General features: G+C 42.4%; 1 protein-coding gene across 1 annotated transcript in view; it reads right to left on the reverse strand.

The window, feature by feature from the left end:
* LOC146772545 (ceramide synthase 2-like) overlaps positions 1-21,316 on the reverse strand; it is a 244,517-nt gene that overhangs the window by 106,925 nt on the left and 116,276 nt on the right. The window contains exon 3 of the mRNA XM_085638549.1: positions 12,223-12,340. Within this exon, the coding sequence (XP_085494675.1) occupies positions 12,223-12,340 (118 nt within the window). The remainder of the gene's footprint in view (positions 1-12,222; positions 12,341-21,316) is intronic.

Genomic DNA, 21,316 nt, shown 5'->3' on the forward strand with positions numbered 1-21,316 from the left:
GGAGCATTCTAGTACATTCTAAATTCTATACTATAGCCGCGCACAATAATGTACGATCACCAACACGCCTCAATAAACGGGAATCCACTTTGAATACCCTCTCTTAGGTATTCACCTGGTATACACAAACCAGAACCTCTTTACCTTGTACCAAGGCTTAATTTTTGCAGGTGTCAGGCACCGGCACTAATTCGTAGTGAGTGGGGCTTATTTTTGGCTATCAGACTTTAATCCAGAGCAACAGACAGAAAAGTGGAAAGAGGGAGAGAGTAGGTAGAAGAGAAGAAAAAGTGACAAAGGGGTGGAGGCAGAAATGAAAAAGAACCTACCTCAAAAAGTGTGATAAAGAGACAGGAAGTGTAAGCTGGTGGAAAAATGAGGCATGGGGTGGAATCAAAACGAGGATGACTTGCAAATTGGAATCCCTGGCTTTCACCACACTAGCCGGCTTATGAGAAACAAATTTGTGGCCCTAGAATTTGTTTGACTAATGTGGCACGGCCTCTGACTCTGCGGTTAAAATCAGAGGATCACAATTTTGCCTTACCCTTTATCCATTTAAATATTATAATGTGGACAACATGTCCCTTATTAAAACTTTTAGCATTCCCTGCTGCCCTGGCCTCATAATACTGCTTAATCCAACTGCATTTTCCCAATTTACGGCCAAGTGACTCAAGTACACGTCACATGCTCAGTACTTCCTCAACCAACCTCTACTCTTTGGACCCAAGACGTGTGCACCAACTAGAAGGAGGCATTGCAAAAGACATAACATGGACGGCACACCAAACTGCACATATTCACACACCGCCCAATACAGGCCCTCCACCATGAACTCCTTTCTCTTTTTGTTCTCTACACAAAGTTCAACAAGCCCCTTATTTCAGCAGATGCACAGCACATCCCATTGTTGCAGAATGACTAAAACTGTTCTTGAAAACATGCTGGAGAAGAATTAGACTAGACTTCTAGGATGATTATCAGTAACTTGGGGATATGGAATGACAGAAAGTAACAGATATTTAATTTCTTGAAACTCTCTGCGGTTGGGGTGCTAAACAAATGCCAACCTCGTGCAGAGGGTTAAAAGCACAGAGGAGGCTCCCGTTGAAGAGTGAAGGTGTAACAATATGCCAGGTGAAGAGGATTGTGTTTATCGTTATAGATGCGGGTGATGCTGCGAAGAAAACTGTTTCCATCTTGAATGAGTCTAACAAAAGAAACTAGTGAGCTGGCCGACGCCAGAGAGCAAAGAGGGTCTAGGATTCAGGCAAGTGGTGGGAAGTAAGAGATAAGAGGAACATGAAAATGTGTGCATTTCCACCTTAAAGGTGGTAAAAGAGGCATCAAGAGGGTAATGATGCCAGTGAGAGTAGAATGGCAGGGGAGGAGGATACGCTGGTTCAGGAGTAGACAAGAAGTGCAAGACATACCCGAGGATTGAGATGAAATAATTCAATGATTACTTGGGACACAACCAAGTGTAAGATCAAGTGATGCTAGTGGAGGCAAGACTAACTAGCAGGGTAGGTTGGTTTATTATGTCAAGTGCAGCCAAAACGTCTGGGAAGATGAGCACAGAGGGGAAATGAAGCGATAGGTATGTGCAAGGATGACCTCACTGGAATGGAGTTGGTGGAAACCAGGATCCGAGAACCTAGTAGGATATAGCGTAGAAGGAAAACTCATTGAATAAATGGCATTTTATTGACCCTCTTGGAAAAAGGGAGGTGAGAAACAGTGCAACAGACACAGAGACAACGACTATTCATTAGCAGGCGAGAGAGAGTGGTGAAAGAGTTTAAAGCACTGTGACTGAATGTTGGAGGAGAGGATCAGCCATTTGCGGCCTTGAGGACCAAAGCAGTATTGCTTGACTTACAGAACCAGAGTGAGCTTCGCAGGGAGTTGGGGATAAAGGAGTAGAGATGAAACAATGGGGGAGAGAGGGACGGCAGGAATCACTGGGAAGAGGTCCAGTAAGGAGTGTCCTCAACTGACGATGGCATGTTTAGGATGGATGGGAGGCTGTAACTAAAAATGTGGAAAATAAACAACAAGTTGAAGCAATAGCATAGTGAAGTAAACTTGGAGAACTTCGGATGTGTGGAATGTAAGGAAATGTTGAATAAACAGGGCAATAAACTTGGAGAACTACAGATGTAGGGAAGGAAATATCATGTTGAACAACTAAGGCCAGAATTGTGGTAGTTAATACCAAGAGGAGCAACTGATGTAGAGACCTACAAATGGCATACTCCAGATGTAGCGAAGTAAAGTTTTATCAAAGAAATAGGGTAGTGAAGTAAGCACTGGCTGGGATGGAAAGGTTACGCTGGGGAAATGGTACTGGCATCAAACATTTTAAACTACTGCTGTGGGAAAGTAAAGTTCATGTTGGAAAAATTGGTGCGGAGAACTGAACAAGGCGAACTGACACCGCCTACTAAGGATGATAATGAAATCGATATACCTTAATTCTGATTGAATGTGGTAGTTCTCTACTAATTTGCCTATTGAAATAAATCCGGCTTCCCAGGATATGGAACACCCACAAAAAATTGCTGCTTTAGAAAAATCTATCTGAGACCTGCAATTTCAGTGGTAATTATATTTAATTATAATAGGCAAGCAGTTAGGGTTTAAAATCCCAGTGAACGTGCTTTGTACTCAATGAAAACTCCTGGCAGAGAACTTCTTCTTACAGAGAATGGTGCTCCCGAGAAGTCGCTACGGGTAAACACATTTTTTGTGTGGCAAAAATTGAAGACGAGGTCAATTATTTTTAAGGAGGGTTTGTTTGAAGAGATAACAGGTTGTAGTTTAATAATGTAATCCTCCAGGGACCACTGTAGCCCAGCAGCACTTGACCCAGTGCTGAGTCATGCTACCAGCTGAAAATGTATCCTGGCCAAATGATTTCATTAATCTATGCCTAAGTAGGGAAGCAGCCTTTACCACAAAGGTTTTTCTATGCGTTACGTTTACAACGGTACACTTACCACGTAAACATCATAACAACGCGTATTGCTTCCACGACCGTCTTTTCCACGCAAGCAGGACGGAATGTCTTCTTCCTCATCCTCAGTCCTTTTTTAGTGTCGGCGAAGACGCGAGTAAAAGGCACAAAAAAGAAAAAAGGGGGCTTGGGATGGTCTCCCACAAAAAAAAGTGAGAAAAAAAGGGGGCTTGGGGGGGGGCTTCCCCCCCCCCTCCAAAAAAAACAAAGAAGCAATGTCGGGTCGGGGAGGAAATCGACGTCGTTTTAAGTGAAAGGGAATGACGCATCAACTTTAAGACGTAAAACGTCAACAAGGAAGAACGAGGAGACGACATGAAGAGGTAAGGGGAATATAAATATAAAAAATAAATATATGGATTGAGGGTAACAGGCAGGGGTAATTATAAAAAGTATTGGGGCCCGGGGGGTCAGGTAAGGGTACAGGGGAGGGGTAGAACCTTTACCAAGAGTATGCCATTACCATGCATAAATTTACAACAAAAATCGTTGTAAAACTATGCTTGGTAAAGGAATAATCGTGGTAAAGGTTATGGGTAGAAAAATCATTCCATTGTAACACATGCGTGGTAAAGGAGTGCGTTGCAACGGAATGCATAGTAACGACATACATTCGCCTAAGTATCCATATCTGTCATGATTGGGAGTGCTTATAAACCGGAAAATTCAAGTATTGATTGCTGTATAATTAAATGTCCACTTTCTTGCACTGACTCACATTTCTGTATTTTAATTGCTGGTAGCAGAGTGAAATGTTATTAACAACTAAAAATGGTAGAATGGATTGCTGGCGCGATGCATTATCCAGGTAAGCTACGGAATTGAAAGACTTGTTCTAACATCTGCCCTTTGACACATTTCTGCCTCTAAGCGAAGGTTAAACTACCATCCTGTTAATGACATTATAATAGATGTTACATTATACCAGACGTCCTGAAAGGGACATTCTGGAACCCTTTTGTTGGGAAGTGTTCTATTGCTTTGTAATGTAGCATTTGTATAGCGCTTACTACTCCTATGTGATGCACTAAAGAGCTTACCAGCAGGGATACCAAGTTAAACCATGTAGGGTGTGTGGTTAGGAGTGTGTTGGTTTTGTTTAGAGCCTATATGGGAATTGTTGTAATGTTGTAGGTGAGAGGTGTGACGCAGCAGCTAGGGCGGCTGACACCGGAGCACGGGGTTCACAATTCGTTCCCCAGCACCGGAGGCAGATCAGCTCAGTCTCATGTGACTCTGGGCAATAGCTCACTTAATCTCCCCGATGGCCCCCGGCACCTTGAGACCCTTACAGGTGATTAGTTTGCGCTTTAGAAATACTGGGTTGTGTGTGATGACCATTGCTGTGTGGCTATTGTTTTATGGGACGCAGCGCCTGATAGTGTGATGGGAGAAGTTAGGCAAGATGTGCAAAGCAAAGAAAAAGGGGGTAGTCAGAGAACGCCCAGTAATCCAAATAGCGGCACACACCAGGCAGAGATGCTGTTGAATAAGTAAAAGGATGTCTAAGGGCACAATTGGCGTCAAAAGCAGTAGCCATGCACCATCTTAATTTATTTATTAAATACTGCCTATTTCTAAACAGATGCAGCCAATAAAGGAGGAAGGGTGTGGGACAGCGAAGAAGGCTGGCAACCCGAGTTATGGAACTACATACGTTTTTAAATGATTTAGTAGCCCTTTGCACATTGCCCTTTTAATGTTGACATAAAATCAAGAAAATAATGTTTTGTACAATTATTATAGCCTTATAGCCCGCCGTAGCTGGCTATTAAAGGCCCGTTGCATCGTTAAAGGCCCGAGCCGAAGGAGAGGGACTTTAACAAGGCAGCGGGACTTTACTAGCTGGTATAGCCCTGCTACGAAGGGCTATTAGAACATTCTGCCACTAGAGGGCAGAGTGTTCTAACAAATTAAACAAAGGCTTCAGGGAGCGCGAGGGGATTGAAATCCCCTCAGGCTCCCTGAAGCCTTTCTTCACAGCCACAATGAAGCATTGGAATGTTGGAGCTCCGGGTTTATACCAGCCAGGCGCGCAACGCCCATTGGACTCAAAGGGCTTCAGCCCCCTCCGTCGTGTTTGGCAGCCCGGGCTGAGACAGCTTCAGGGGCACACACACAGCCGCACCCGAGTACTTCACAGTTCTTTAAAAGACCTTTGGCTTGTTAATGAGGCTTTTATGGTTTTCACCCCTGCTTAGAGCCCCTGCATCTCCACTCTGCCTTTTGCTTGAATAATTAGCCCCCCCCGAAATTTTTTCCTAGCCCCCCCCCGAAATTTGACTCTAGTTGCGCCTCTGATACCAACCATTATAAGCCCGGAGAACTCCATTGTTTTCAATGGAGCTTACAACGTTCCAATGTTCTAATAAAAGCTTAAAGTAGCAGAGATGATGCCATAGTGATTTAAACGCTCGCCACCAGCATCTGCTTATCTGCCTTCCTGTTAGGTTCGTGCTTTTTAAATACCAAGTTACATCTATTGTAATCTGCAGATAACACACTCAGATCCCGGCAAGAGTAACTCAGCGTTCCATCCTCCGGAGGGAGGGCAGAACAATCGAGTATCATTAAATTGTGCAAAACCTCTTTTTACAGTGCTTAGACACAGCACGTTTTATATAAAGCACCATCTTAAATATATCACCCATATTATTTGTATTCTAGCTACCGAATGTCCTTCCTAGCGCATGATACTGAATGCGATATTCAATCAATATTTGTTTTACTCCAGACTACCGCTGATGGAAGCCCTGTCTGCCCGGGCTAACCATTTGCTCCGAAAATGCATTTCATAAGTGCACACTTGATAATTACGCCTCTGTCTCACTAAGTGCAATACATGTTGACGCCAATGTCCTTGGCAGCAATATGGACCTACAGCCCCAGACGAATCCTTGGCGAGAGCCGCCTCGGAGAGCCCTGCCGCCGCCTGCAAAGGTAGGCCTGGCACAGCGGGCCTCTGCAGATTAGGAGCCACGTTTTCTTGGCGCCTGACTGTAAATGCATCTTGGCGCTGCTGAGCTGTAGCACTGCAGCATCCCTCGGTCGCCGGCTTTGAAATGCCAGCCTGACCCGAAGCTTCGAGGGCATGGGAGGGGGTTGGTGCCAGGCTGCGGCACCACAGAACCACGCAATAACTCCTGCGCATGCTTTTGTTTGGGCAAACTCCATTGTTGTGCTGTGATTGGCCCGGGGCCACGAGGACATGAGGGGAGTTTCTGCGCATGCGCGAGCGTAGCACATCCGGCCTGGCTGCCTTTCCTTGTGCATATAGTTGAGAGGCAGAGTGCGAAGACCGCGTGACATACCCCTCGGAGATGGAGAGGCTTAAAGTTACCCTTTCATCATTGACGTACCTACCTGAACTTTCTCATGGGAGATTATGAAAAATGGCACAATGGTGTGCAATCTAATCACTCTAGAAACATCTTTCTAAATTTAATCGGTAGAAAAGGGCCGGGAAGTGGGGTTCACTCTGCTGTGTCATTTGCTTGCAAAGGCATGGACAAACAATTGCAGAAAAAGTTACAGTTGCGTAAAGCAAAATTATAGGGCCTCCACGCAGAATGGGCTCAATGGGGACTTCATGAACTGGAGCCCCCCCTACACTGCAGGGGCCTATTTGGTAAAGCAGAGTGGCTTTCCTAAGCATTCACCTATTTCTTATTCCATGCCATTGCATGCTTTCTGCAAGGTATTTAATGGCATGGCTTAGAAGGTGAGGCCCCCCCTACAAAATAAGAAACCATGACCCGCCCCCGAAACACATGGGCCTTTGTTACGCCCCTGCCCCCCACACCGCATGGGCCTTAGTTACACCCCTGGCTTCTTTCTGTAATTACATTGCAAACTCTTACAAATCAGTGTCAAATGCCACTCATAAGAAGCAGGCCGAGAGTTTGCCCTAGAGGCCAGGTTTGACATAAACTGAACTGCATGTAATACAGATTATGGATAGGTTGATAGGCGAGTAACAAGTATTTTGTACAATATTACTCCAGAAGTTGCCAATTTATGGCCAACTCAACCCTCACCATCCCCAGTCACCCAGACACATGGACCTGTTCCTTCAGTACCAGAGGAACCTATTGTAAGAGAGAATTAAGCGTTGGCTTTTGACGCACCTGACAGCAAGCAGGTATTTCTGTGACTAGATAGGTGACGGCCGATATGCAAATTTGTCACCACATCTGGTTTCTATCCATGCTTCTCCTCCTGATTGGTCGACATGTAAAAACATGAGGATTAACAATTTTTGGAAAAAAACCAAACAAGTTCAAATTAAATTTAAAATATTAAAAAACAATCAATTTTGAACTAAATTTTGAACAGCACTCTTTAAATGTCAATACCTTGTTATGTTCCAGGTGTGTTAAATACTTCTCTCGCCATCCTTGAAGACTAAATTGAGCAGAAACATTCAGATGTATTTATCACACTAAAAATCTTCAAATTTTTCATAAACATATTTTTGACCAGTCGAAATTTATTAGTGAAAAATTGAAGTAGGCTGGTAAACGCAGTGTTTACTTCACAAATACCAATGGCCAGCACAGACTGTGATGTTAATTTATTTCATTAAGGACCCTTCAAGATGTGTAATAATATATTCTGATGGCTGAGATCAGTACACATGGCATGGGCCGCAAATTATTCTCTCAGTCTTTCAGCTGATTTCTTTCACACCCGGTCATTCATTTGGGTTGAATTTTTGGCTGTTGAATGAACTGTAATTCAAATATAAACCAACAAGAACAGACTTTGTTAAATTCAAATTCAGCCACACAAAGCAAGTTCTCATACATGGGCAGTCATTTCTTTCAAGAGCCTATTCTGAAATTAGTGGCTTTTCAAACCTTGGAACGGCGACTAGAGTACAGTTAAACTAAAAAATAATTTGAGCATTTTTACCTTCTTTAATATTTGCAGAAAATATTTTTATGGGTGACAAAGTGCCTTCCATCACACAGTAGGACAATGTATGGAGGCTTGCAGTTTAGAATTTAATATCATACTTACTCCAGCCTTTTTCGCACTAAAGTTAAGTGAGAAAATTGGTTGTGAAACCCATTGGGAATGTTGACGAATTACAAGTGAGTTAAGATTTTGTGAATTTTACTAACATTTATGATGACCACCATATTTTACACGCACCCCACGGCTTCTTCAAAAAAAGATCTCCGCTAAAGAGCCCCGTTTACGGTGAGCCCGTCGGGCATTGCAGCTACGGCCCGACGAGGAGCAAAGCCCAATGATGAAGCAGGACACCTCTCGGGGTGTGTGAGGACATTACGAAGAAAGACCTGTCTTTCCCATCCCCTTAGGAACTGCATACCCCTTGTAGTACAGTTAACTTGGAGCCCTTTATGCAGGACTTAGTTAAATAACGGCTCCTGGTCACAAAACCCTTCTTTTGACGCACCATATTTTACAACCATATCGTCATTAAGGAGAATTGAAGCTTTCCAATCTTTGGAAAATACAGGGTTAAAACTCTGTGATGTCAGAATGTCAGATAGATTTGATTATTTACAAACCTGCCTGGAGAAAATACTTAGTGTGCTATTAGCATTACATATATTAAACAATGCATGCCTCAGGGTGGTGAATGTATGCAGATCTGTTCATCTAGAGTCTTTTTTCTGGATAAACATGATAAGCATTACCTTATGGTCTTGGCACCCAATTATCAGATGAATAACACACAACTGGCAGTGGGAAGGGTTCTGAAAGGAGGAAATATCCTAGGATATAGGTTTCAACAAATTATTTAATGCTGTGAATTTAAAAATGACATACACTGGATAGACACACAGGGTGAGGTGGGGAGAAGGTATAGCACACGGCAGCAGGTTGAGTAATAATATGGCAAAAAGCCCCTACTAGGGTTCATGTTACCTTGAGACCACGAGGAATGAGCCTTGCGGCATCACCACAAATGGAAGCAAGAGACCACATGATAACAAATGGGTACAAAAGGCCTAGCCATAAAAAAGGGAGTACCTCAAATGCAAAAATGTAATTTTGCCCAAGGCTAATAAAATTATTTCACCAAGTCTACACTGTTCCTCGCAAGTGGATGCCTCATGGGTCGCTGTGCTAGTGATGCGTATTATGTACCACTAAAGCTCAACCATTCCAGTTCCTAGCCACTCAACTGGATAATCACGATAAAACCACTGAAAAACCTCGAATGACGTTTTTCATGGTTTCAGTGGAGGCTTTTTCAAGTTGATGAACCATTCTGCAAGTATCGGGCTCTTCCACACAACTATCAATTTGTTTCTTGTACTATGTTTTTGTCCACAGGAGATCCAAAAACTAGATAATTACTGGTAAATATGCTGAATTACACAGCTCTCTTGGGAAGGGTAGCTATTTCTACAAACTAATCAAGGCAACCTACCTAGGAATATTTACCTAGCCATGTAAACCACATTATGGCACGTAGACTCTACAATATACAAAGTCAAATAAGCTAGGGCGCCGCTCCTCGTTCTGTGTCAGGATAGTAACCTCAGTAATATTGACCTACACATTTATTGGCTCCACAATATTACCTATCAACATATCGTCAAGTATATATTGCTAAGTATATATCAGGAACTATAGATTTACTATTCTTTACTCCAATCCAAATTACCTTGACAAAGTTTTGGAAGTTAAAACTATAGAGTCAAATATACGGCGGCCATTTTGTTAGAACAACCTCAGCAAAGCTGCAACGCTGACTGTTAAGATATCATATTACTTAAAAAATATATGATAAACAATGTGGGACTTACAAATACACATCAGGTGACGCTGCTTCCTAAGACCATCTCTCCACACCCCGCACATTGCTGATTCTGGGAATTACCACAACTGAGATGAAGTGGCGTTTTGCTGACCCACCATCAGCAATGGAACAATATTTGGTATTTCTGAGAGCACTCTGGTACCCGCCTACTTGTGGTGCCATTGAAGGCTGCCCAGGACTGACCCTACTCTCATGGTCTTTATTGCTGAGCAAAGGCTAGACAGTGGTGCCACAAAATCCCAACTCTCCAATGATTACTGGAAATAAGAGATAACAGGAAATCTAGCAGTGAAAATAAAAAGAAACCACCTGATGGTTCCATGCTTGTGATGTACAGCAGTAGCCTGTTAGAGAAAGCTTTGCGCATCACCACATCAGCCAACATCAGCTTCAAACATTGTTTCTTGACATTGAGCCGGGTTCTGAGAACACGAAGTGCGATGGAAAGAATAGACTGAGAAAAATCGAAGAAAGAAGAATAGAAGACTCCAGGTCATCGCCACTGCTCGGCATCTCCTCTACTCCAAATAGCAAAAGTGTTAACAGTCGGGAGAAGATGCTGGTGCAGGATTAGTACTTAGGCCACACAAAGTCCACATCATGCTTTGGTGCACAAACTTCATAGGATAAATACAGGTCCTCTACAAAGATGCACGTCACGGCCATGACACGCCGCAGGCCAATCTGATGGTTGACTCTGCGCTAGTGTATTTGGTGCAAGTACCGTCAATTTTTGGAATAGCAGAACCCCAATATAGCATCCGACTGTCTGAAAAGGATGCATGCCAACGCAATTGGTTACCAAGGTGCTTCAAACCCTTAACACTAATTCAGATGTGGTATTATGTGGAGAAGCTTTTAGGCTATTGTGACCCCACTGCAGAAGACAGCTAATTGTGGGAGACATACATAGTAAGTATATTTCCAACAGGCACATTAATGTACATCATTTAAGATAAGACTTTGGAAAACACGAACTAAGTTAATTCGTATTGTATTTGCAGCTTGGATCAATAGGAAATGTAACAAAAAAGCTTGGGTTATAACAGAAGGGTTTGCATTGGGGGACAAGTAGAGAAAACTGATGCGTTGTTATCACTACCTATCTACAACGGTGTATAGACCACAAAGGGAGGTATTCGGCCTTGGGGAGTTTAGAAGAGCAGATTGCTAACGGCTTGATAACGTCTCTTGTTTTAAAAAGTCTCTTAAATACATTTATAAACATACATGTACACATCCTCTCTCACTCATTCTGCCACAGAAAGACCGAATTTGGACACAAATAAATGTTTGTGCCTGGCCATAGAATGACAGTAGTGTGGTAATTTAGCACACCTGGCAATTTACATTTTGCCAGGTGAACACCTATTAAAATTTTAAAGGATAAAACAGGTCTAAAGGGCTCAAAATATGCAGAAATTGTCTGCGGTATGACTGCACTTGAAAACTTTGAGAGGAACAGTAAATGCAGTAGAATCATCAGTGGCTTCAAGGGTCCACCGCCCCTCGCTTGCATCTCTCCACCTGTGCTTTGTTGCTTTACAGCCATATTTGCTCTGTACACATACAAATATACACTTATTTCTACCACTTAGTTTGATGTTTTGTTACCTATTCGAATCTGCCCTCTGTTAATCTACTCATCACTATGTCCTACCGCATTGCTCTTGGATTCTGGTCACAATTTTGATGTTCTCAAATTTGCCAAATAACAACCGTCTTGCCAATTCACAGGTGGCATCCAACGCGCGATCCTTTGTAGATTTTTACAACAGCCACCGCATCAACCGGTTGGTGAAAGAAGTTCCAGATGAATCTACACCAAAAGTTCTCAGAGGGTAAACAGCCATTACAACAAGGCTGTTACCCCGCAAGTCATTAGATCGCATGCGTTACAACGCATGCTATGTAACAACGCCTTGCCATTACTATGCATACCATTACATTGCATGCGCTTTTACAACACATGTGCTGTAATGGCTATCCACATCGTTGTAAGGAAACTGAGGCTGTTCTGTTTCCTCGCAACAACGTGCCACCCAGGACTGAAAACCAACAAGCACCGCCCTCCAGCCACTCATCCAGTCTATCCTTAATCAGGTGTCGGGTAGCTGTGGTTTCAGGTTGGGGTGTTGTGTCAATCAATCCCTTTGTGATGAGTGACCTTCATGTTCACACAAACACAAAAGGATACTCGGTTCTCTTTTTGGTGATTTCAAGTTCCTGATAGTAAACCTCATCACCAATGAGACAATAAGTGTTCGCTTATTAACTTTCTAAAACCATGAGGCCCCCCTCCAGAACAGGATGCCTGGCGATTGTATGAACGACGCAGGGCACTTTAGAAGTTTCCATTTGAACAGGGGTTACAGGATGAGAAATTGAAGAAACGCACCTCTGTTGGGCACTTGCTTTGAGTGGAATAGAAGTTCTCCAAAACCTTGTTGGGCTCGGCTTTCGTTCTGGATTTTTCCCTTATACCCAGTCGCCTGCTTAAAGGTAGCGCTATGTACCTGAAACAAAACAAAGACAATTGAGATTTCTTTCTAACACTTAAAAAGTCTATTGCAAATGTATTAGATGGCCTTTCAAGAAACAAACTACAAAATAACAAATTACAGAATGAATCGCTTACGGAAGTACTAGGAACTTTATTAATAATAGACATGGAAAGACCCGCCTCTGAAACATAATAGAATTGCCTTATCAAACAGTGTCGAAAATAATTAACCTGTTGCTCTATAGCTGTGAAATACTCTGAGAAAAATATTACCGTATCATCTAAATGAATATTTGGAAAAGATAGCTGGGACTCCCAAGGCGCACGTGCCTTAAGGCTTGAGTGGGGACTGATTACCATTCTATTTAAGTTATGGCAAAACAGTCCTGAACTACTGGCTTTGTCTTACCACCATGACTGAAGGATCTCTGAGGAACCACATTAAGTGCCTTCTACAGTCAAGCAATTTATCTCCATGGATTGTGAATTTCCATAAAATTAGGAGAGAGATGTCCATTTTATTCACAACAAACAAAGGTTTTAGCCCAATGCCCTATAGGAAGAACATGATAAAACTCCACAATAAAATATTTGCTATGATTGTGATTTATAAGACAAGGGCAAAAAAAGTCAAATGGCGCATTTTGTTGTTTACAGAGTGTAGAGGTGATCTACCATCCTATTCAAAAGATATAGGAGCAACCCATATAAGAAGGTGGCTGCGGAGGGAAAACTTTGTCAATTACCCGCTTTTATGAAATGGAGGGGGATAATTCTGGATGGTATTGATATGGCCATGTGTCCCCTCTGTAAAACCTGTTTGTTGACATTGTCTCACCTCCTTGTATTTGGCACTCCCTTTGGGGCAGAGAGAAAGACACCGATGCTTCTAGTTTTTAGAGATCAACACATTCCTCATTTACAGGACTTGATGGCATCTACCATGACCTGTCACAGAATGAGATTATGCTCCAGTATGGGAAGAGTTTTAGCTACTGTGGTGAATAGTTGTTAGAGGTAGCATAGACATTGGGATCAGTGGTTACTAGAGCACATTGCACTCTATTACAATATGTTCCTTCAATAATTTATGCTCTGCTCTCTTGTAAAATAAGTGTGATGCCATTTCCTATTTGCTGGAAACTTGCACAGCTGTATGGGCCATAGAAGCCTGGCTGTCCCCTTCGGTAATTACAAGCTCTAAGGAATTTGAGTAATGAAAAGAATTTAATTCATATGCTTTGCTATTTTAATTATGTATAACTGTTTTCCTATTAAGCTCTTTTCTAGTAGTTGTGTAATTACTTAAATTGTTTAGTTTAAGGCAAATGTGTACCATGAGACAACTAGCACACACAACCCACCAGAAGTGAGTTCACTCTGTATACCCATTCAATCCTTGGCCTCTTGACGTGGTGAACAAGGTGCCAATTTGAGACAGTCTAGCTTTTTAATATGTGTCTCAGAATGGTTACCACCAAAGTACTCCAGTCGGGACGCGACCACTCACGATATGGCTGTTATTTCAGCTGTAGAAAGAAAAATACAAATGTGAATATGGCCTCTCGCCCTTGTTGGATATTTGCAAATGTGAGCAGCAAGGACTGCACGTTGTTGGTGTCAGCTCCCTTGGGCCTCTGTCGCGAGTGCACCCAGAAGGTATCTTTAAATTCTGTTTATGTTTTTAAAAAGCCCGATTACAGTACTGCTATGGCTGGCGATACAGAGAAGAACTTCCGCAGTGATGGCCTGGCCGTGGCCCCCTGCCAGGAAACAGCTCACCTGTGTTTACCTCTCTTCACCAAAGAGGAACACGTCTCTCCAGGGTAGCTAGGGAGTGTGCCCACTAGCCGACCCACAACCGGGACACCTTCCAGCCCATGCAGCTATAGGGGGAGGAGAGACTCGACTTGGACTCTCAGTGGAGGACTTTCTTTTTGTCTGTTGGTGTCCAAGTCTCAGCCCCTCAGTTGTCACCTCCTGTGATCTTGGCTAGAACAGGCTATCCATTAGGTTGAGTACACCAGTGTCAGCTGCCCGCTGCCTCTAAACCACTGCGCTGCAGGGACGCGAACCTTGATATTTGTTCAGATGGTGCATTGAACCAGAGTCTGAGGCAAGATTTAATCTGTGAGCACCCCCTACCCCAAGTCCTCCTGACCCATCTGGAGAGACAACACTAAACGCTCTCTGAGGACGCCCAGCTTAGCGATTGACAATGGTGGCCCTTGAGGAACTAAATGTATAGGGATTCCCTCTGCAATGCAAGAGCATACATTACGTGTGTAGACCTCTTTACCGCATACGCTTTCAAAGTTTCCTATAATTTGGAATACAAGGCAAGCAAGGCCCTGAGATGTACAGATATTTGTCCAGGGTCCCCCAAAGTTAACAGGTGCAGAAGCTAAGTCGCTGGGATGAGATCTAGGCCCCACTGATTATACCAATCGGCATCCAGTTTCACCCAACAGTGGGTAATCCCTCCAACATGGAAGATGGACCATCCATTAGGGTGGTGCCGCGGCCAGGGCGACTGACGCTGGGGATCACGGTTCCATCCCTGGCTCCGGCGGCAGGGGTCTGCCCAGCACCATGCAACTCTAGGCAATAGCTCGCTTAATCTTCCCAACGGCCCCCAGCGCCGGGATACCCCTTCGGGGGTGATTCAAGTACTGGATTTACATTTACATTACTCCAAACCCGCCAGAGATCAGTGTATGCACCAACCAATGAAAGACTCCATCCGTCACCTCCAAAGAGAATATTTTATACCAAAGCAGGTGGGTTTAAATAAAGCACCCCGATTGCTCAACCGTGTTCCGGTACCTCTCGTTTTGATGCTGCTGTGTTTTTGATTGGTCGATGGAAGATCAGGTAAGAAGGTTAAAAATGAAGAGGTACACCCTATCAAGTGCCTACAAATTTGCCTATCCAAATGGAATTCCATGAAATAGGGTGCTTTTTTCCATGCTCCAAGGTGAAAACCAAGACTATAAAAACACGCCTCAAACAAATGACCAGATAATGGCTTGATTTGAATAAGAGCTTAAAAGCGTGCAGCTGTAGACGTGTAAGCAGCACTGAATATATGTAAAGGTTATGTAAAACATGTCTAAATTCACCAGTCCCCACCAACCCCAACAGTTGGAAAAAAATCCCTTGAAGCAACATTAACTGCTGCAAGCAATGTTCATCTATCCTCTAGTCCGTACAAACCAAACTTACAACACGTGCCACAACGCTTCCACCCAGGTTTCCAACCATGCATGCTTGCAAATGGCACGAAAGCCCTATACAAATGCACATAGTATAAAAACCTGCATAAACCATAGCATGACACTACAAAAAAATCATAACATAGAACTCATTAAACACAACATAACAGATATGACGTACAATAAAAATAAAAAATTAAAAAAACGTACATAAAACACAGCAAAACAAACACAAACTAGCATACAACAGAACATAATATATAAAAAAAACTCATAACTTAAAACAGAACATAACACATCACACAAAATACCACACAACACACAACAAAACATAAAACACAACATAAAATCTAAGATATAGCAAAGCATAACACATAACTTAAAACAATGTAAGACATAGTTAGAGCTCCGAGTTTTCCATGTTTACTGATTTTTAAAGATAAATACAGACCTAAAACAATGTGCTTTCTGTCTGCATTTATTTTTTAAAAAAATGGAAAAATACAGAAAATTGGGCTTCTTATGAGTTCCTTTCCATACTGTCTTTCATTAATTCCAGGACAACAGCTGAGCATGGGAAGTTTATTTATTGATTTATACATTTATAGAGCGCTTGATTATACCATCGGTGTGTTAAAAAACAGGATGAGGTTTCATTAAAGAATGACATATGTCAACATCCAATTGTAGAATAATTTCATTATTTACCTGTGGGTGTATGGTTATGTTATATTTGGCTGCTTAATTTGCTAAAACAGGACAGGGATCAAACTATGATCAAATATTTATTAGTGAAATAAATGTGGAAATATACCATATTATAATTTCATCTATTTAGAGAGCACAAAAAATATGTCTAAATACTGACAAGATGGGCAAAAAATAAATATGGATACAGATGGAAATATTAAAAAAAAGAAATGCCATAAAAGCGGGAGCCCTAGACATAATACGACTTAAATTCCTGTCAGAAATATTAATCCTTTCAAGTTTTTCAAGTCACTACTCCAGTTCATTGTCGGTTCATCCTGATCTCTCCGCGAGGTTGGCGTTGTGTGCCAGAGGGCCTTCAAAAGATAGTGCCATGACATTCAGGAAAAGATGGCCAATACACCAATGATGTGTGTGTGTGTGTGTGGGTAGGTTAACAATGTGTTGTGAACACTGGCTAATTGTACATTTTAGGCAGCAGACACTACAGCACGTACCTACCGATGTAGCTGCCTACAACGTGTTCAACAATCTGCTCCAAGGCACAGTCAATGCACGCACCACAGTATATCTTTGGTGTGGCATTGGTGGCAATAATAGGGTTGGCTATCCACATCAATGCCCAGACAGCACATATCACAATACATATATAGAGTAATTTTAGTGCCCAAAGTGCGGTGACTATTTGCATCAAGGCACAGACTGTACATACCATTATACACATGTAGAGTGATGTGGTGCCTACAATGTGGCACTCCCAGGCAGTGCAAATACCACTGTGCGTACAGAGGGTGATGTAGGAGCCTATATTGTTGTTGACATCCAGGCATCGTGCAGACTACAGAACATAGAATGACGTAGGCGCCTACAATATAGTGACTATCTGCTCCAGGGCATAGGCAGCGTGAGTACACACCACCGTAGATCTGTGGAGTGGCTTAGAAGCCTTAAAGGTACAGACGGCAAATACCACCATACATAGGTAGAGGAACTCAGGAGCCTAAAATGTGGTTGGCTATACGCATCTAAGCACTGTCAGTAAACAAACTGCCATTAAATAAACTGCCATACCCATAGTGTAACATGGGTGCCTGTGCAATGTGAGGACACTAACAGCCAAGCTTAGATCTTCTCTCTGCACACGATAAACAATAGTGACCCTAGTGGAAAGAGCTGAAAGTACCAGATTTCATGCACCTCAAACAATAAAGTCTGAGCAGGTTCTGCTGGGCTCAAAATTGTGATCATATCAAACGTACAGCCCTTCACTATTCTATTAATACTTTTAACTTCTTGAACTATTAATAGCCAAGCTTTCTCGCCATCCTCGGCCAGATCTGGCGCCTGTGCTTCTTCATCTCACACCTCTGCACTGGGGGGGGGGGGGGGGTTCAGCTGCTTCCACATACACTCATACTGACAGGGCACAGCATCACAGCTGATCCTGTGCTTTGCACCCACAGGGCGAAGGAGCCCTTCTTATTACAAGAGGCTGGCATTTTGGGGCAAAGTGGTTACACCAGTCCTCTTGTTTGATGTTTAATCCAACAATTCTGTGTTTATATTAATCAGGGAATAAATACATGTAATGTCCTTGTGCCACATGTCAATCAAAGCTGATGTAAAGCAAACCTCCTCTAATCTGTTGGAGGTGATAGCAGGAGAGACCAGTGATGTGCCTGGCATGCAGAAATAAACAAATATAGCAAAATTTTACATACAATAAAAAGCATAATATAAAACACATCATAAAAAGCAACATTACAGTGCAAAACACAAAAGAAAACAAAACAAAACATAACAAAGCATGAAATAAAGGAACATAAAACACAAATAGGAACCACCTCTATTCCTCGATAATTTTTTAATCTGTTTATGGTCTCAATGGCAGCGTGGGGTTTGGAATTCCACATTGCACCCCCATGATTTAGTAGTTAAACCACTATAGGTGCTCTATAGTTTGTTTCCCTGCTAACAGTCTTGACCTTTAAGTGGCTGCAGCACAGAAGACTATGTGATGGTTGTGAAGGTGTCAACAAGCTGGATGACTTGGAATCATGGCACAGATGGAATAAAATGTGAATACTGGGATTACCGGAAGAACGCAAACTTGGACCCACAAAATGTTTTTTTTTAAGTCCTGCTCACCAGGATGCTCAATATGGACAATGCACATAATTTTAACACATGCACAACACTTATGTACCAAAAAAAATCTAAAACTGTAAAAATTACAAAAACATTGTCAAACACACTAAAACAAAATAGCATCTCAAAGGCTCCCCAGTTCCTTATCAGACAGGATGCTACATGTGAAGAAAAGTTCTCCCAACCTGCTTTCTGTATTAGCAAGAAACACATGGTCACATTACTCGTCATTAATACATCTCACAGTGACACTTATTCACCTACATTATGAAACACAATGCCTCTTAAAACAAATGCATTTCCGTAGCTATAAATTGAAATCCATATCTACAATTTGGGTTCTCACAAGTGTGACAACAGGGTTTGTTTGCCCCTGGCCATTCATTTTTCAACTCTCAGGCTGTTGCTGTAAAATGTATTTATATATTTATAAATCATGTCATCCCTATTTATTAATGAGGAGACCGCTAACAGCTTGTATCTAAGCACCTGACTAAAATGTAAGAAAAGACGTACTACAGAGAAGAATTACTGATTTCTGTATACAATGCATCTATGAGAACAAATGTAATACATTTAAGATGCAAATGAGTCCCTCATGCATTCCAAAGAATGGTCTCCATGGGAGGCGTAATAATACATCAAACGGCCAATGGTATAAGGTGAAAGAGACATACTCTTCCGAGTGGAGCCAAAGCCCCCTCTTCCCCCATGGCTGCTATCTAGTAAGATATCACAACATGTACTTAAATTGTTTACATTCTTGTTCCTCAAACTCATTCTGCCCAGAACTAATCTATTGAGTGGGAAAAGATGGATCCTAGGTAGGACTAGAGCGGGACCTCAAAAGATCATTAATATGAGGGAAATAGAACACCAAACAATGTGCCGGAACTTGATTGTAATCCTCCTATGCCTCCCCTTTTTGCAGTGATCACCAACTATACACATTTGACATCAATTGTTTGAAACCCCTGCCAACTATTCATGGGCGTGGGTAGCAGGTGAACCGATTGTTATGAACTGCGGTTTGATTTTTCCTTTTTTGAATGATGGATGCCTCGGACTAGACAAAACAAGGTGCCTAGGCATAGACCAAATAGACATTTGGAGCAATTTGTATGGGGTCAAAAAGGTAGTACTTGGTTAAATGCTAAAAGATTAGGATATAGACTGTGGGGACACAAATAACAATCAGTTAAAAATAATTTCCCCGGTCAGGATAATAGGGTGGGCGGAACGCCTTGAGTTTCACTCTGCGGAATACCGTGGAGTTACATAACACCTAGTCGGAGTTTCTGTGCGGGCGGAATTTGGAACTTCATGCTGCCCATGCTGGTTTTTAGTGCCAGGAGCGTGTTCTGCACTATAAAATAAGAGCGAGCCACTCCATGTGGCGTGCCAAAGGGCGCTGCTTTCTTTCTGCCGTTCGCCATCTTAACTTTGGCAAGCCACACACAATAAACTCCTCCACGCGGCGGTTGGCGGAGTAATGTTGGATCTCCACGTTACAAGCATAACATGGAATGGGCAAAACTCCGCCGTCGGAGTAGAATTTATTGTCCACCCTTCAATAATAGAGGTTGTTTGCAGGTAGATTTGAAAGCAGAGGGTTCTCCAGCAACCTGCAATAAAGGCATTATTATATTGGCTGGCACAATATCTAGGTACAACATCAGATTTTAGAATCATTTAGGAAAAAGATTCTAAAATCAGATGTTGTACCTCGATATTGATTACTTATAATGATGTTTGACCCGGTGCAGTAGCCGTGAGCTACTCAGGCATCAATCAGGAACTAATTTACCAATAACATTTAAAACCCAATTTGGCCCTCAGTAGCCAGAATCCTTAAGGAATGTGTACTCTGGGAACTTTATGGTCTTAAGGTCCACTGAGTGGAGGTGTCCCTTGTTATTTGAAATCTCTACACACATCAGCTATCGCTGTCAGGTGAGATTTCAAAATTAGAAAAATTAATGATCAAAATGGCTAAGGAAAATACTACTTTATTAGAAAGTGGTCTACTAGTCATTAGGCAGCAATGTTCTGAGAAAGTGCCATCTGAGTTGGGGCTTAGTTTTGCATAGCTGTGGGTGTGTGAAAAGATGTGATAGCTCCAGTCAGGTCACAGCTAAGACCCAGATAGAGGGGCAAACACTGCATGTAAGAAGGTGAGAGACAAAGCGCTTGGTAGGGTGCTGCTTTAACAGCACGCGAGCAAACTGGCTTGTCCGGTGTCATCTTGTTGTTCTCTTCCCTCCATGCAAGTCATTCGCCTTCATTGATCCCAGAGACCTTTGTTCTTTCCCATTTCCAAATGAGGCATCCCTCTGTACTTTTTAGTATTTTGTCCCAAAAATCCTTCACTTTCATTAGGAGCAGTGAAGGACACTTCAAGGTTAAAAGGAGAAAATACACTGAGAGGAGACTCACCCTGCTTTGTTTATTTTGGCTAGGACAGCAGCATGGCACCAATTTGGAAGTTCTCAATTTGATCAATCTTAGCCCAGTTCTTCTCTGACCTGTGAGCTTTTTGAAAAACACTTCATCATGGATCCAAAAGTTAACCTCCCTTCCAGGCTCTTTTCCATGGTCTATTCCCAGTTTTCCCTCCTCCCTCAACCCCATCTTAACTCTGCCCCCACCTGTAGCCAGAGACCTTTGAACTAAAACAATAGTATTGATGGGTGTTGTTTCCTGTCCTGGACAACTCCTGATTCCACCCCTCTGAATCCTGGCTCCATCCAGCAGAGATTGCGGATTGAGTCCATAGGGTATTACAGCTTCGGTCTGCTCTGACCTTACTTCCTGAAAAATACATTCACGATTTATTGCATTGCAGCAATCTGGGCTTGTCAATGAGAATCAAAAAACCCTCATCGCAAAACTGAAGCATCATCCAAGCCAGAATG

This window comes from Triturus cristatus, chromosome 12 (assembly GCF_964204655.1).
Source record: "Triturus cristatus chromosome 12, aTriCri1.1, whole genome shotgun sequence".
Lineage (NCBI taxonomy): Eukaryota > Metazoa > Chordata > Amphibia > Caudata > Salamandridae > Triturus > Triturus cristatus.